The following is a 14,059-nucleotide window of genomic DNA, read 5'->3' as shown; positions in this document are numbered from 1 at the left end:
CCTTGAAGAACCTTAAGAACTAAATTAAGACTCCAGTGAGGAGTAACTGGTTTGAACACAGGCCTGATCCTGACCAAGGCCTGACAAAACGATTGCACGTCTGGTACGTCTGCCAGACGTTTATGTAACAAAATAGACAAGGCAGATATTGGACAATTTAGGGAACTTGCCGATAAGCCCTTCTCCAAACCTTCTTGGAGAAAGGACAGAATTCTAGGAATCCTAACTACTCCAAGAGTAGCCCTTGGATTCACACCAATATAGATATTTACGCCATGTCTTGTGGTAAATCTTTCTAGTCACAGGTTTATGTGCTTGAATCATGGTCTCTATGACCAATTCCGAAAATCCCTGCATGGATAAAATTAAGCGTTCAATCTCCAAGCAGTCAGCTTCAAAGAAACTAGATTTGGATGAAGGAAGGGCCCTTGAAGTAAAAGGTTCTTCATCAACGGAAGACTCCAAGGTGGAAGAGATGACATGTCCACCAGATCTGCATACCAAATCCTGCGAGGCCATGCTGGTGCAATGAGGATCACCAACACCTTCTCCTGTTTGATTAGAGCAATGACCCGAGGAAGAAGAGCGGAGGAAATAGGTATGCAAGACTGAAATTCCAAGATAACGCCAGGGCATCTATCAGTACAGCCTGAAGGTCCCTTGACCTCGACCCGTACCTCGGAAGCTTGCCATTCTGCCGAGATGCCATGAGGTCCAATTCCGGCTGACCCTATTTGAGAATCAGGCTGGAAAACACTTCAGGATGGAGTTCCCACTCCCCGGGTGAAAGGTCTGTCTGTTCAGGAAGTCCGCCTCCCAGTTGTCCACCCCTGTGATGTGGATCGCCGAAATACAACAATTGTGGGTCTCTGCCCAACGAATTATCTTGGCTACATCTGTCATGGCTAAGGAACTCCGCGTTCCTCCCTGATGGTTGATGTAAGCCACTGAAGTTATGTTAAACCCTCTTCATCAGGTTCCAGTCGGCATTGAAGATTGCTCTCAGCTCCAGAATGTTTATGGACAGAACAGACTCTGAATGAGACCAATTTCCCTGCGCCTTTAGAGAGCCCTAGACTGCTCCCCATCCTAGAAGGCTGGCATCTGTTGTCACAATCACCCAAGAGGGTCTGCAAAAGCAGGTTCCCTGGGAGGGATGATCCTGAGACAACCACCAAAGAAGAGAATCCCTCGTCTCCTGTTCCAGCTGTATTTGCGGAGACAAATCCGCATAATCTCTGTTCCACTGACTGAGCATGTTTAACTGCAGAGGTCTGATGTGGAAACGGGTGAACGGGATGATGTCCATCGCCGCTACCATCAGCCCGACTACCTCCATGCACTGAGCCACTGATGGTCAAGGAGAAGAATCAAAAATCTTTAATTTCCTGGCATCTGTCAAAGATTTTCATTGATAGGGAATCTATTATGGTCCCAAGAAAGTTACCCTTGTATTTGGAACTAAGGAGCTCTATTCCAAATTTACCTTCCATCCGTGAAATCGTAGGAAAGATAATATTTCCGTGTGGGATCTTGCTTGTTTAAAGGATGGCGCCTGGATCAAGATGTTGTCCAAATAGGGTGCCACTGCAATACCCCGTAATCGGAGCACCGCCAACAGGGATCCCAGAACCTTTGAGAAAATTTTGGGAGTTGTAGCAAGGCCGAAAGGAAGAGCCATGAATTGGAAGTGTTTGTCTAGGAATGCAAACCTTAGAAACTAGTGATGATCCCTGTGAATGGGAACATGCAGGTACGCATCCTTTAAATCCACAGTTTTCATAAATTGACCCTCTTGGACCAAAGGAAGAATGGAACAAATAGTTTCCATCTTGAAGGACGGTACTCTGAGGAATTTGTTTAGACTCTTGAGATCTAATATTGGTCTGAAGTTTCCCTCCTTTTTTGGAACACTAACAGATTGGAATGAAACCCCAGACCTCGTTCCTGTATCGGAACAGGCACTATCACTCCCAGGTCGGAGAGGTCCCATACAGTGTGTAAGAACGCCTCTTTTTCTCTGGTCTACAGATAATCTTGAAAGCAGAAACCTGCCTCTGGGAGGAAAATTCTTTAACTCTAGTTTGTATCCCTGGTACACTATGTCCACTGCCCAGGGATCCTGAACATATCGAACCCAAGCCTGAGTGAAGAATGAAAGCCTGCCCCCCCACCACAAGATCTGGTCCCGGATCGGGGGCAGTCCCTTCATGCTGATTTTGATTCCATAGAAGGCTTTTTGGATTGCTTCCTCTTGTTCAAAGTCTGATTGGGTCTCCAGGAAGGTTTGGACTGTTCCTGCTTGGAAGAGGAAGTGGAAGAATTTCCTTTGAAATTGCGAAAGGAACGAAAATTACTTTGACGTCCCTTTTGTTTGTTTCTTATCCTGAGGGAGATGACCCATTCCTCCCGTAATATTAGAGATTATTTTCGTCAAACCCGGTCCAAACAAGGTCTTTCCCTTGTAAGGAATCTCTAAAAGTTTAGACTTAGATGACACATCCGCAGACCAAGGTTTTAACCATAAAGCTCAGCGGGCTAGCACAGAAAACCTGACATTTTTGCCCCCAGATAACCTGTCGGGAGGCATCAGTAATAAAGGAATTAGCCAACTTAAGGGCTTTTATCCTATCCTGGATCTCATCAAGGGGAGTGTCTGTCTTAATAGCATCAGACAACGCATCTAACCAATATGCCGCGGCACTAGTGACGGCAGCAATGCACACTGCAGGTTGCCATTGTAAACCCTGGTGTACATACATCTTCTTGAGTAACCCCTCTAATTTTTTATCCATAGGATCCTTAAAGGAACAACTATCCTCTATGGGGATGGTAGTCCCTTGGCCAGAGTGGAAATTGCCCCTTCCACCTTGGTAACTGTTTGCAAGACTCCTTGATAGAGTCCGCTATGGGAAACATCTTTTTGAATATAGGTGATGGAGAAAAAGTGGATACCCGGTCTCTACCATTCCTTAGCAATGATCTCAGTAGCTCTATCTGGTACAGGAAAAACCTCCACCAAGGAAGGTACAAAATATTTGTTTAGCTTACTGGATTTCTTAGGCTTAACTACGACCATAGAGTCGTCGTCCAATGTAGCTAAAAACAGAATTTATGTTTACCTGATAAATTACTTTCTCCAACGGTGTGTCCGGTCCACGGCGTCATCCTTACTTGTGGGATATTCTCTTCCCCAACAGGAAATGGCAAAGAGCCCAGCAAAGCTGGTCACATGATCCCTCCTAGGCTCCGCCTTCCCCAGTCATTCGACCGACGTAAAGGAGGAATATTTGCATAGGAGAAATCATATGATACCGTGGTGACTGTAGTTAGAGAAAATAAATCATCAGACCTGATTAAAAAACCAGGGCGGGCCGTGGACCGGACACACCGTTGGAGAAAGTAATTTATCAGGTAAACATAAATTCTGTTTTCTCCAACATAGGTGTGTCCGGTCCACGGCGTCATCCTTACTTGTGGGAACCAATACCAAAGCTTTAGGACACGGATGATGGGAGGGAGCAAATCAGGTCACCTAGATGGAAGGCACCACGGCTTGCAAAACCTCTCTCCCAAAAATAGCCTCAGAAGAAGCAAAAGTATCAAATTTGTAAAATTTAGTAAAAGTGTGCAGTGAAGACCAAGTCGCTGCCTTACATATCTGATCAACAGAAGCCTCGTTCTTGAAGGCCCATGTGGAAGCCACGGCCCTAGTGGAATGAGCTGTGATTCTTTCAGGAGGCTGCCGTCCGGCAGTCTCATAAGCCAATCTGATGATGCTTTTAAGCCAAAAAGAGAGAGAGGTAGAAGTTGCTTTTTGACCTCTCCTTTTACCAGAATAAACAACAAACAAGGAAGATGTTTGTCTGAAATCCTTTGTAGCCTCTAAATAGAATTTTAGAGCACGAACTACATCCAAATTGTTTAACACCAAAAAACTCTAAGCCATCTCCGTGGAGATGTTGCCTGTACAACGGCAAAGAGAATGACTGGGGAAGGCGGAGCCTAGGAGGGATCATGTGACCAGCTTTGCTGGGCTCTTTGCCATTTCCTGTTGGGGAAGAGAATATCCCACAAGTAAGGATGACGCCGTGGACCGGACACACCTATGTTGGAGAAAACTCCTTGAGTAACAGACGGAGGTGTTCTAGCTTAAACCTGAAAGATACAACTTCAGTGTAAGTAAGAGGAATTACACTGTCAGAATCTGAAATTTTACCTTCAGATGCTACCGAAGTATCCTCCACCTCAGGCTTCTGGGAGGGGGCATTCGAAATAGCAACAACTGCGTCAGAAACCTCGCTTACTGAATATTTGTTTTTCCTCTTACGCTTTCCCTGCAACATGGGAAAGCCAGAAAATGCATCAGAAACTGCAGAAGACATGAGGGAAGCGATATCTTGCAAAGTAACTCCAGAAGGAGTTAGAGAGGACGCACAGGGCACTGCATGTGTGGGCGGTAAACCTTGGGACGCTTGAGGAGAAAGATGCGGCATATATTGAACATTGTCATTAGATTCCTGAACAGCATCCTCCTTAGAAAATGTTGGCTCAGAAAAAACATAATTTATGCTTACCTGATAAATTCCTTTCTTCTGTAGTGTGATCAGTCCACGGGTCATCATTACTTGTGGGATATTATCTGCTCCCCTACAGGAAGTGCAAGAGGATTCACCCAGCAGAGCTGCTATATAGCTCCTCCCCTCTACGTCACCTCCAGTCATTCGACCAAGGACCAACGAGAAAGGAGAAGCCAAGGGTGTAGTGGTGACTGGAGTATAATTTAAAAAATATTTACCTGCCTTAAAAAACAGGGCGGGCCGTGGACTGATCACACTACAGAAGAAAGGAATTTATCAGGTAAGCATAAATTATGTTTTCTTCTGTTAAGTGTGATCAGTCCACGGGTCATCATTACTTGTGGGATACCAATACCAAAGCAAAAGTACACGGATGACGGGAGGGATAGGCAGGCTCTTTATACAGAAGGAACCACTGCCTGAAGAGCCTTTCTCCCAAAAATAGCCTCCGAGGAAGCAAAAGTGTCAAATCTGTAAAATTTGGAAAAAGTATGAAGCGAAGACCAAGTTGCAGCCTTGCAAATCTGTTCAACAGAGGCCTCATTCTTAAAGGCCCAAGTGGAAGCCACAGCTCTAGTGGAATGAGCTGTAATTCTTTCAGGAGGCTGCTGTCCAGCAGTCTCATAAGCTAAACGAATTATGCTACGAAGCCAAAAAGAGAGAGAGGTAGCAGAAGCTTTTTGACCTCTCCTCTGACCAGAGTAAACGACAAACAGGGAAGACGTTTGTCGAAAATCTTTAGTTGCCTGTAAATAAAATTTAAGGGCACGAACTACATCCAGATTGTGCAAAAGACGTTCCTTCCTCGAAGAAGGATTTGGGCACAAGGATGGAACAACAATCTCCTGATTGATATTCCTGTTAGTGACTACCTTAGGTAAGAACCCAGGTTTAGTACGCAGAACTACCTTATCCGAGTGAAAAATCAAATAAGGAGAATCACAATGTAAGGCTGATAACTCAGAGACTCTTCGAGCCGAGGAAATAGCCATTAAAAATAGAACTTTCCAAGATAACAACTTTATAACAATGGAATGAAGGGGTTCAAACGGAACACCCTGTAAAGACGTTAAGAACAAGGTTTAAACTCCATGGTGGAGCCACAGCTTTAAACACAGGTTTAATCCTGGCCAAAGCCTGACAAAAAGCCTGAACGTCTGGAACTTCTGACAGACGCTTGTGTAACAGAATGGACAGAGCTGAGATCTGTCCCTTTAAGGAACTAGCGGATAACCCCTTTTCTAAACCTTCTTGTAGAAAAGACAATATCCTAGGAATCCTAACCTTACTCCAAGAGTAACCTTTGGATTCGCACCAATATAGGTATTTACGCCATATTTTATGGTAAATCTTTCTGGTAACAGGCTTCCTAGCCTGTATTAAGGTATCAATAACTGACTCAGAAAAACCACGCTTTGATAAGATCAAGCGTTCAATTTCCAAGCAGTCAGCTTCAGAGAAGTTAGATTTTGATGTTTGAAAGGACCCTGAATCAGAAGGTCCTGTTTCAGAGGTAACGACCAAGGTGGACAGAATGACATGTCCACCAGATCTGTATACCAAGTCCTGCGTGGCCATGCAGGCGCTATTAGAATCACTGATGCTTTCTCCTGTTTGATTCTGGCAATCAATCGAGGAAGCATCGGGAAAGGTGGAAACACATAAGCCATCCTGAAGGTCCATGGTGCTGTCAAGGCATCTATCAGGACCGCTCCCGGATCCCTGGATCTGGACCCGTAGCGCGGAAGCTTGGCGTTCTGTCGAGACGCCATGAGATCTATCTCTGGTTTGCCCCAACGTCGAAGTATTTGGGCAAAGACCTCTGGATGAAGTTCCCACTCCCCCGGATGAAAAGTCTGACGACTTAAGAAATCCGCCTCCCAGTTCTCCACTCCCGGGATGTGGATTGCAGACAGGTGGCAAGAGTGAGACTCTGCCCAGCGAATTATCTTCGATACTTCCATCATTGCTAGGGAGCTTCTTGTCCCTCCCTGATGGTTGATATAAGCTACAGTCGTGATGTTGTCCGACCGGAACCTGATGAACCCCCGAGTTGTTAACTGGGGTCAAGCCAGAAGAGCATTGAGGACTGCTCTCAATTCCAGAATGTTTATTGGAAGAAGACTCTCCTCCTGATTCCATAGTCCCTGAGCCTTCAGAGAATTCCAGACAGCGCCCCAACCTAGTAGGCTGGCGTCTGTTGTTACAATTGACCAGTCTGGCCTGCTGAATGGCATTCCCCTGGCCAGATGTGGCCGATAAAGCCACCATAGAAGAGAATTTCTGGTCTCTTGATTCAGATTTAGAGTGGGGGACAAATCTGAGTAATCCCCATTCCACTGACTTAGCATGCACAGTTGCAGTGGTCTGAGATATAGGCGTGCAAAAGGAACTATGTCCATTGCTGCTACCATTAGTCCGATTACCTCCATGCATTGAGCTACTGATGGGTGTTGAATAGAATGAAGGACACGGCATGCACTTTGAAGTTTTGTTAACCTGTCCTCTGTTAGGTAAATCTTCATTTGTACAGAATCTATCAGAGTCCCCAGGAAGGGAACTCTTGTGAGTGGAAAGAGAGAACTTCTCTTTTCGTTCACTTTCCATCCATGCGACCTTAGAAATGCCAGTACTATCTCTGTATGAGATTTGGCAGTTTGAAGGCTTGAAGCTTGTATCAGTATGTCGTCTAAGTACGGAGCTACTGAAATTCCTCGCGGTCTTAGTACCGCCAGAAGAGTGCCCAGAACCTTTGTGAAGATTCTTGGAGCCGTAGCCAGTCCGAATGGAAGAGCTACAAACTGGTAATGCCTGTCAAAAAGGCAAACCTTAGATACCGGTAATGGCTTTTGTGAATCGGTATGTGAAGGTAAGCATCCTTTAAATCCACTGTGGTCATGTACTGACCCTCTTGGATCATGGGCAAAAATGTTCGAATAGTTTCCATCTTGAACGATGGAACTCTTAGGAATTTGTTTAGGATCTTTAAATCCAAGATTGGCCTGAAGGTTCCCTCTTTTTTGGGAACTACAAACAGATTTGAGTAAAACCCTTGTCCTAGTTCCAACCGCGGAACTGGATGGATCACTCCCATTAATAAAAGATCTTGTACGCGGCGTAGAAACGCTTCCTTCTTTGTTAGGTTTGTTGACAACCTTGACAGATGAAATCTCCCTCTTGGGGGAGAGGATTTGAAGTCCAGAAGGTATCCCTGAGATATGATCTCTAACGCCCAGGGATCCTGAACATCTCTTGCCCAAGTCTGGGCGAAGAGGGAAAGTCTACCCCCCACTAGATCCGGTCCCGGATCGGGGGCCCTCAATTCATGCTGTCTTAGGGGCAGCAGCAGGTTTTCTGGCCTGTTTGCCCCTGTTCCAGGACTGGTTAGGTTTCCAGCCTTGTCTGTAGCGAGCAACAGCTCCTTCCTGTTTTGGTGCAGAGGAAGTTGATGCTGCTCCTGCTTTGAAATTACGAAAGGAACGAAAATTGGACTGTCTAGCCTTGGCTTTGGCCTTGTCCTGAGGCAGGGCATGACCTTTACCTCCTGTAATGTCAGCAATAATCTCTTTCAAGCCGGGCCCGAATAAGGTCTGCCCTTTGAAAGGAATATTAAGCAATTTAGATTTAGACGTAACATCAGCTGACCAGGATTTCAGCCACAGAGCTCTGCGTGCCTGAATGGCGAATCCTGAATTTTTAGCCGCAAGTTTAGTTAAATGTACTACGGCATCTGAAATAAATGAATTAGCTAACTTAAGGAATTTAAGTTTGTGTGTGATGTCATCTAGTGTGGATGATTGAAGTGTCTCTTCCAGAGACTCAAACCAAAATGCTGCTGCAGCCGTGACAGGCGCAATACATGCAAGAGGTTGCAATATAAACCCTTGTTGAACAAACATTTTCTTAAGGTAACCCTCTAATTTTTTATCCATTGGATCTGAAAAAGCACAGCTATCCTCCACTGGGATAGTGGTACGCTTAGCTAAAGTAGAAACTGCTCCCTCCACCTTAGGGACCATTTGCCATAAGTCCCGTGTGGCGGCGTCTATTGGAAACATCTTTCTGAATATAGGAGGGGGTGAGAAAGGCACACCGGGTCTATCCCACTCCTTAGTAACAATGTCAGTAAGTCTCTTAGGTATAGGAAAAACGTCAGTACTCGTCGGTACCGCAAAATATTTATCCAACCTACACATTTTCTCTGGGATTGCAACAGTGTTACAATCATTCAGAGCCGCTAATACCTCCCCTAGTAACACACGGAGGTTCTCAAGCTTAAATTTAAAATTTGAAATGTCTGAGTCCAGTTTATTTGGATCAGAACCGTCACCCACAGAATGAAGCTCTCCGTCTTCACGTTCTGCAAACTGTGACGCAGTATCAGACATGGCCCTTGCATTATCAATGCACTCTGTTCTCACCCCAGAGTGATCACGTTTACCTCTTAGTTCTGGTAGTTTAGCCAAAACTTCAGTCATAACAGTAGCCATATCTTGTAATGTGATTTGTAATGGCCGCCCAGATGTACTCGGCGCTACAATATCACGCACCTCCTGAGCGGGAGATGCAGGTACTGACACGTGAGGCGAGTTAGTCGGCATAACTCTCCCCTCGTTGTTTGGTGAAATATGTTCAATTTGTACAGATTGACTGTTTTTTAAAATAGCATCAATACATTTAGTACATAAATTTCTATTGGGCTCCAGTTTGGCATTAACACATATAGCACAGAGATATTCCTCTGAATCAGACATGTTTAACACACTAGCAAATAAACAGCAACTTGAAAATACTTTTCAAAGTAATTTACAAATAATATGAAAACGAACTGTGCCTTTAAGAAGCACAGAAAAAAATTATAACAGTTAAAATAATTAAGTTATAGCATCAATCTTTGTCAGAATATATAGCAAAGGATTGTTCCCCTCAGCAATTAAACAACACAACTTTAGCAAAGGTTTAATCCCATTAGCAAAGATAACAATTTCTGAAAGCAGGAAACAAATTACAGAATAAACGTTTTTATGTCAGTCAAACTATAATTCTCACAGCTTTGCTGAGAGAAAATATTTGATGCATAGTAAAAGCGCCCCTCCCCCACACACACAGCAGTGAGGGAGAACAGAAACTGACAGAAAAAACAGATTTAAGCAACTGCCAAGTGGAAAAATAGTGCCCAAACATTTATTCACTCAGTACCTCAGTAAATGAAAATGATTTTACATTCCAGCAAAAACATTAAACATAATCTCTAGTTATTAAACAACTTTATGTCTTTCTTACAGTGTAATTCTAGTGAAATACCATTCCCCAGAATACTGAAGTGTAAAGTATACATACATGACATTATATCGGTATGGCAGGATTTTCTCATCAATTCCATTGTCAGAAAATAAAAACTGCTACATACCTCTATGCAGATTCATCTGCCCGCTGTCCCCTGATCTGAAGTTTTACCTCACTCCTCAGATGGCCGAGAAACAGCAATATGATCTTAACTACTCCGGCTAAAATCATAGCAAAACTCTGGTAGATTCTTCCTCAAACTCTGCCAGAGAGGTAATAACACACTCCGGTGTTATTTTAAAATAACAAACTTTTGATTGAAGATATAAAACTAAGTATAATCACCATAGTCCTCTCACACGACCTATCTAGTTGCTGGGTGCAAGAGAATGACTGGAGGTGACGTAGAGGGGAGGAGCTATATAGCAGCTCTGCTGGGTGAATCCTCTTGCACTTCCTGTAGGGGAGCAGATAATATCCCACAAGTAATGATGACCCGTGGACTGATCACACTTAACAGAAGAAAAAGTCTATCCCTATAATTTAAATTTCTCTCAATACATGAGGAACAGAAAGGGATTGGTGGTTCCACATTGGCATCAAAACAAAGAACAATTGATATTCTGCACAGCCTCTTGGTCCATTCTGACTCACAAAGGATCAAATTTTTGAATAAAATTACAACAGAAAAACACGTTACTGTCACTTTAAATTTTAAACGGTAACTTATTTTTTATATGCAGGGAGGACAGAAAACCTAAACAATACTGCAGATCACCTCTACACCTCAGCTGTACTTTGCCGAGGTATCTACCTTCCTGCTTACACCGGCTCTCTCTGAGCAGAAGCAGTTCCACTAACAGATCCGGAACTCGGCAACAGATGCAGGAAGCCAGTCTCCGTTCCTAGACACGCATGTAATCCAAGAGAATGCGTAGTAGAAATAGATGTAGTACTATTTCCACTTCCGATTACCAGGAAGTGAAGGAAAAGCGCGTGCAACGCAAATTGCCAACTCCTCTAGTACCACCCATCATGGGCGTAGCTAATAAATTCACCACCCGGTCGCCATATTGTTTCTGATAAGTGAAACCGCCGGGAGTGTGAAACCACCAATAATGTAATTTTTCTAGCCCCAATGCCTGCGTCTAGACTGTCTACATAGTGTCTCCTGTGTGTATAGGAGAATTTATATCTTTTAAAAGTAAAGTGCCCAATTCCACTGAGCCTTTGTCCCATCCTTGAAATTAAGTGCCCAACTTCTGAGTCTTTTCTGCAACCCCAGAAATAAGTCAGTACTTACCTCCTAATCTGCCCGACAGCAAGGCAGCTCCCAGGTTTGAGAGGTCCTCTCTCTGACATAGACCCGTGAAACAAGAGAAAAAGACTGAGTAATTTCACTCAGGTTTGCAGAGTTAGGGCAGCATCAGTATATGGGAGGCGCAGTGAGAATTATGTCTCACAAGTTCCCATTGCTCTAAAGCCACCACTGCTCTACTGAAGAGACTGATATGGACTACGGCTACACCCTAGAACAAAGCAGCACAAACTTGCACTACTTAAAAAAAAATAATAAATTCTTGCTTGAAGAATCTTTTCCAACACCTAACTTTACCACTTCCTTGCTCTAACGTAGGCAAAGAGAATGACTGGGGTAGGAGGGAATATTTAACAGCTTTGCTGTGGTGCTCTATGCCACCTCCTGCTGGGCAGGAGTGATATATCCCATTAGTAATTAGATGATCCGTGGACTCATCGTGTCATTAGAAAAAAAAACATTGGTTACTTGGAGAAGCTACAGCACACGCAAATTTACAGAGACTGAACACCCCCTTCTCTAAAGAACAAATGCACATCTTCATTCTTTGACCACCTCAAACTAAGGCAAAGTAAAAACTGGGAGGTGTTTTGTAGAGCTCTTGGGGTTTGGGAGTCTTTACAGTGGAGAAGTGATTCCCATGAGTAAAGAATAGTGGACTAACAACATGTATGAAAGAAACTATGCTTGCCATATACTAGGATCTATGGGATAAAGGGACATACATTTGCAGTGAAAAGTAGTGCATTTCAAATATGACAATATATTTTGATTTGCAAAACTGTTTAGGAGAAAAATCAAAGATTCTGTGTGAACTGTCGTCACATGGTTTATATGTGTATGCTGTGACGTCCAAAACCTGTGATTGCTTTTGCAAAAAATCCCTCCTATCTGGGATTGTGTGCAATTGTTTGTAATTCTGTACCAGTGTCTCTAGCATGCTTATGTTCTGCATATGCATTGTTACTCTTGTACAGTTAACTGCATTAGCTCAGCTCTACAAGATATTATTCCTGTACATATCTTGAACACGATTCGCTTCAGCTTTATCAGTGTGGTCATATTCAGCAAACATACCTTAGTTCTGTAAATCACATGGTGCGAGGGAAGGTTTGATACAACAGCTGGTCTGTGGTGTTTAACTCTCCCTGATACAGGGACACCTGTTAATCTATTCCCCTTTTATTTTAATTCCCCATATTATGCACCTGATCATCATCATCTTCCTCCTCTTCCTCCTCCTCTTGGCTATCATCTTCGTCCTCGTTGCTCCCACTGCTATCTTCTTCTTGAGTATGTTCCTCTTCATCTTCTGGGTCTAAGATATTCATAGAATCTGTAATGGGAGATTGCATGGTTAGCATTAGTAGTAAAGCCTTGCTGCATCTGCCATACAAAAAATGAGAAGAGAAAAAACCCCCCACCAACTTACCTTCTCTGTTGGCCTGAAGGGTAGAGGCTTGACTGAGATTAGTGGGGGCCTCGTCCATTAATACATCTTCCTGTGACTCATCTTCTCCCACTCTGCTTACTGCAAAAACATTAAAAACAATGTAAATAGCTTGTGTCTCCCACTTTTTGGGAAGTGAGATTTGGCAGTTGCAAAGCTGAGTTACCTGCAGCTCCGTCTCTCTCCAGCAGTTCATCTATTAAATCTTCTAGCTCATTCTCCACCTAGAAGACAATTTTTATTATAAATATATATTTCCATCTTCTTCATTCATTTAAATTATGGTGGAGATAAAAACCATGATATTAAAATCCTCCATTTCATAAAAGCAACATAATTATTGCCCAGGCAATTAGCACATCTAGGCAAGTATCCCTGTAAACACGGTTACCAATGCACCAGAGGATTCTGGGTAAGATATGCAGATTGGATAAGCAACATCTGAGGCTTTTTGCTTGTGATGCCGTGTTAAAACACAGCAATCAGCTATTGGGGTAAATGCAGCATAAACAAAACAACTTCTGGACAGCTGTTTCGTTCTCATTAGAAAACCCTGAGATGTTGCAAATCTAATTTGCACTTACCCCAATAGGGGTATTGCTGTGTAGTATCAGAAGCAAAAAGCCTGAGATGTTGCATATCTGATACGCATAGCTTACCAAGAATCCTCTGGTGCATTGGTAAACAGTGGGGATGCTTGTCTAGATTTGCTAATTACATGTGAGATAAGTTTGTTGATAGAGAATATATATATATATATATATATATATATATATATATATATATATATATATATATATATATATATATATATATATATATATATATATATATACATACATATATACACATATAAACACACATATATATACATACACACACACACAAACGGTTCACAAATATATCTGATTAGGAAAAAAGTGATAAACTGGAACATGGAATCTCGCCTGCATTTCTTGGGTAGTGAGGACCTCTGGCTGCCCTGCAATAACCACAGTGTCCGTCTCTGCCTCCCCATCCATGATGTCTCCATCAACCACTTCAGCCTGAGTAGCATCGGGATCCTCCTCCTGTGCCTCTGCTCCTGCCTCACCTATATCAGAAATATGAACGGGTACAAAATTGTTATGGTTATTGAGAGAACCCTAAAACCTACACATCTTGATTGCTTTAAGGACTTCTGCACTCTGAATTGGGTATTCAATAGAACATCAACAATGGATCATAACCAGGGGTGGAAATTACTACCAGTCAACTAGCCCTGGATTACTTAGCAATTTTAGGAGAGAAGTATGAAATTATGCTTTTAGCCAATATCCAACAGTAGACAAGAAATCTCTTTCCTAACACATCTTCCCTTGACTGTTCTAACATATTTTGACTCCTAATATAACCAGTGAAATCATGGAGACGAGTAAAAAATGT

At 43.0% G+C, this 14,059-nt stretch overlaps 1 protein-coding gene across 1 annotated transcript in view; it reads right to left on the bottom strand.

Moving 5' to 3' along the window:
* The window catches only part of LOC128643897 (E3 ubiquitin-protein ligase HUWE1-like), a 29,854-nt gene extending 16,034 nt beyond the window's left edge, over window positions 1-13,820 (bottom strand). The window contains exons 1-4 of the mRNA XM_053696669.1: window positions 13,582-13,820; window positions 12,801-12,858; window positions 12,617-12,715; window positions 12,393-12,520 (exon numbers count right to left, since the gene is read on the bottom strand). Coding sequence (XP_053552644.1) covers window positions 12,393-12,520; window positions 12,617-12,715; window positions 12,801-12,858; window positions 13,582-13,656 — 360 coding nt within the window. The 5' untranslated portion in view covers window positions 13,657-13,820. The remainder of the gene's footprint in view (window positions 1-12,392; window positions 12,521-12,616; window positions 12,716-12,800; window positions 12,859-13,581) is intronic.
* Window positions 13,821-14,059: the final 239 nt, after the last annotated feature.

This window comes from Bombina bombina, unplaced genomic scaffold (assembly GCF_027579735.1).
Source record: "Bombina bombina isolate aBomBom1 unplaced genomic scaffold, aBomBom1.pri scaffold_1693, whole genome shotgun sequence".
In the NCBI taxonomy this organism is placed as follows: domain Eukaryota; kingdom Metazoa; phylum Chordata; class Amphibia; order Anura; family Bombinatoridae; genus Bombina; species Bombina bombina.
The sequence above is the reverse complement of the archived record's forward strand: the minus strand, read 5'-3'. Positions and strand labels throughout refer to the sequence as shown.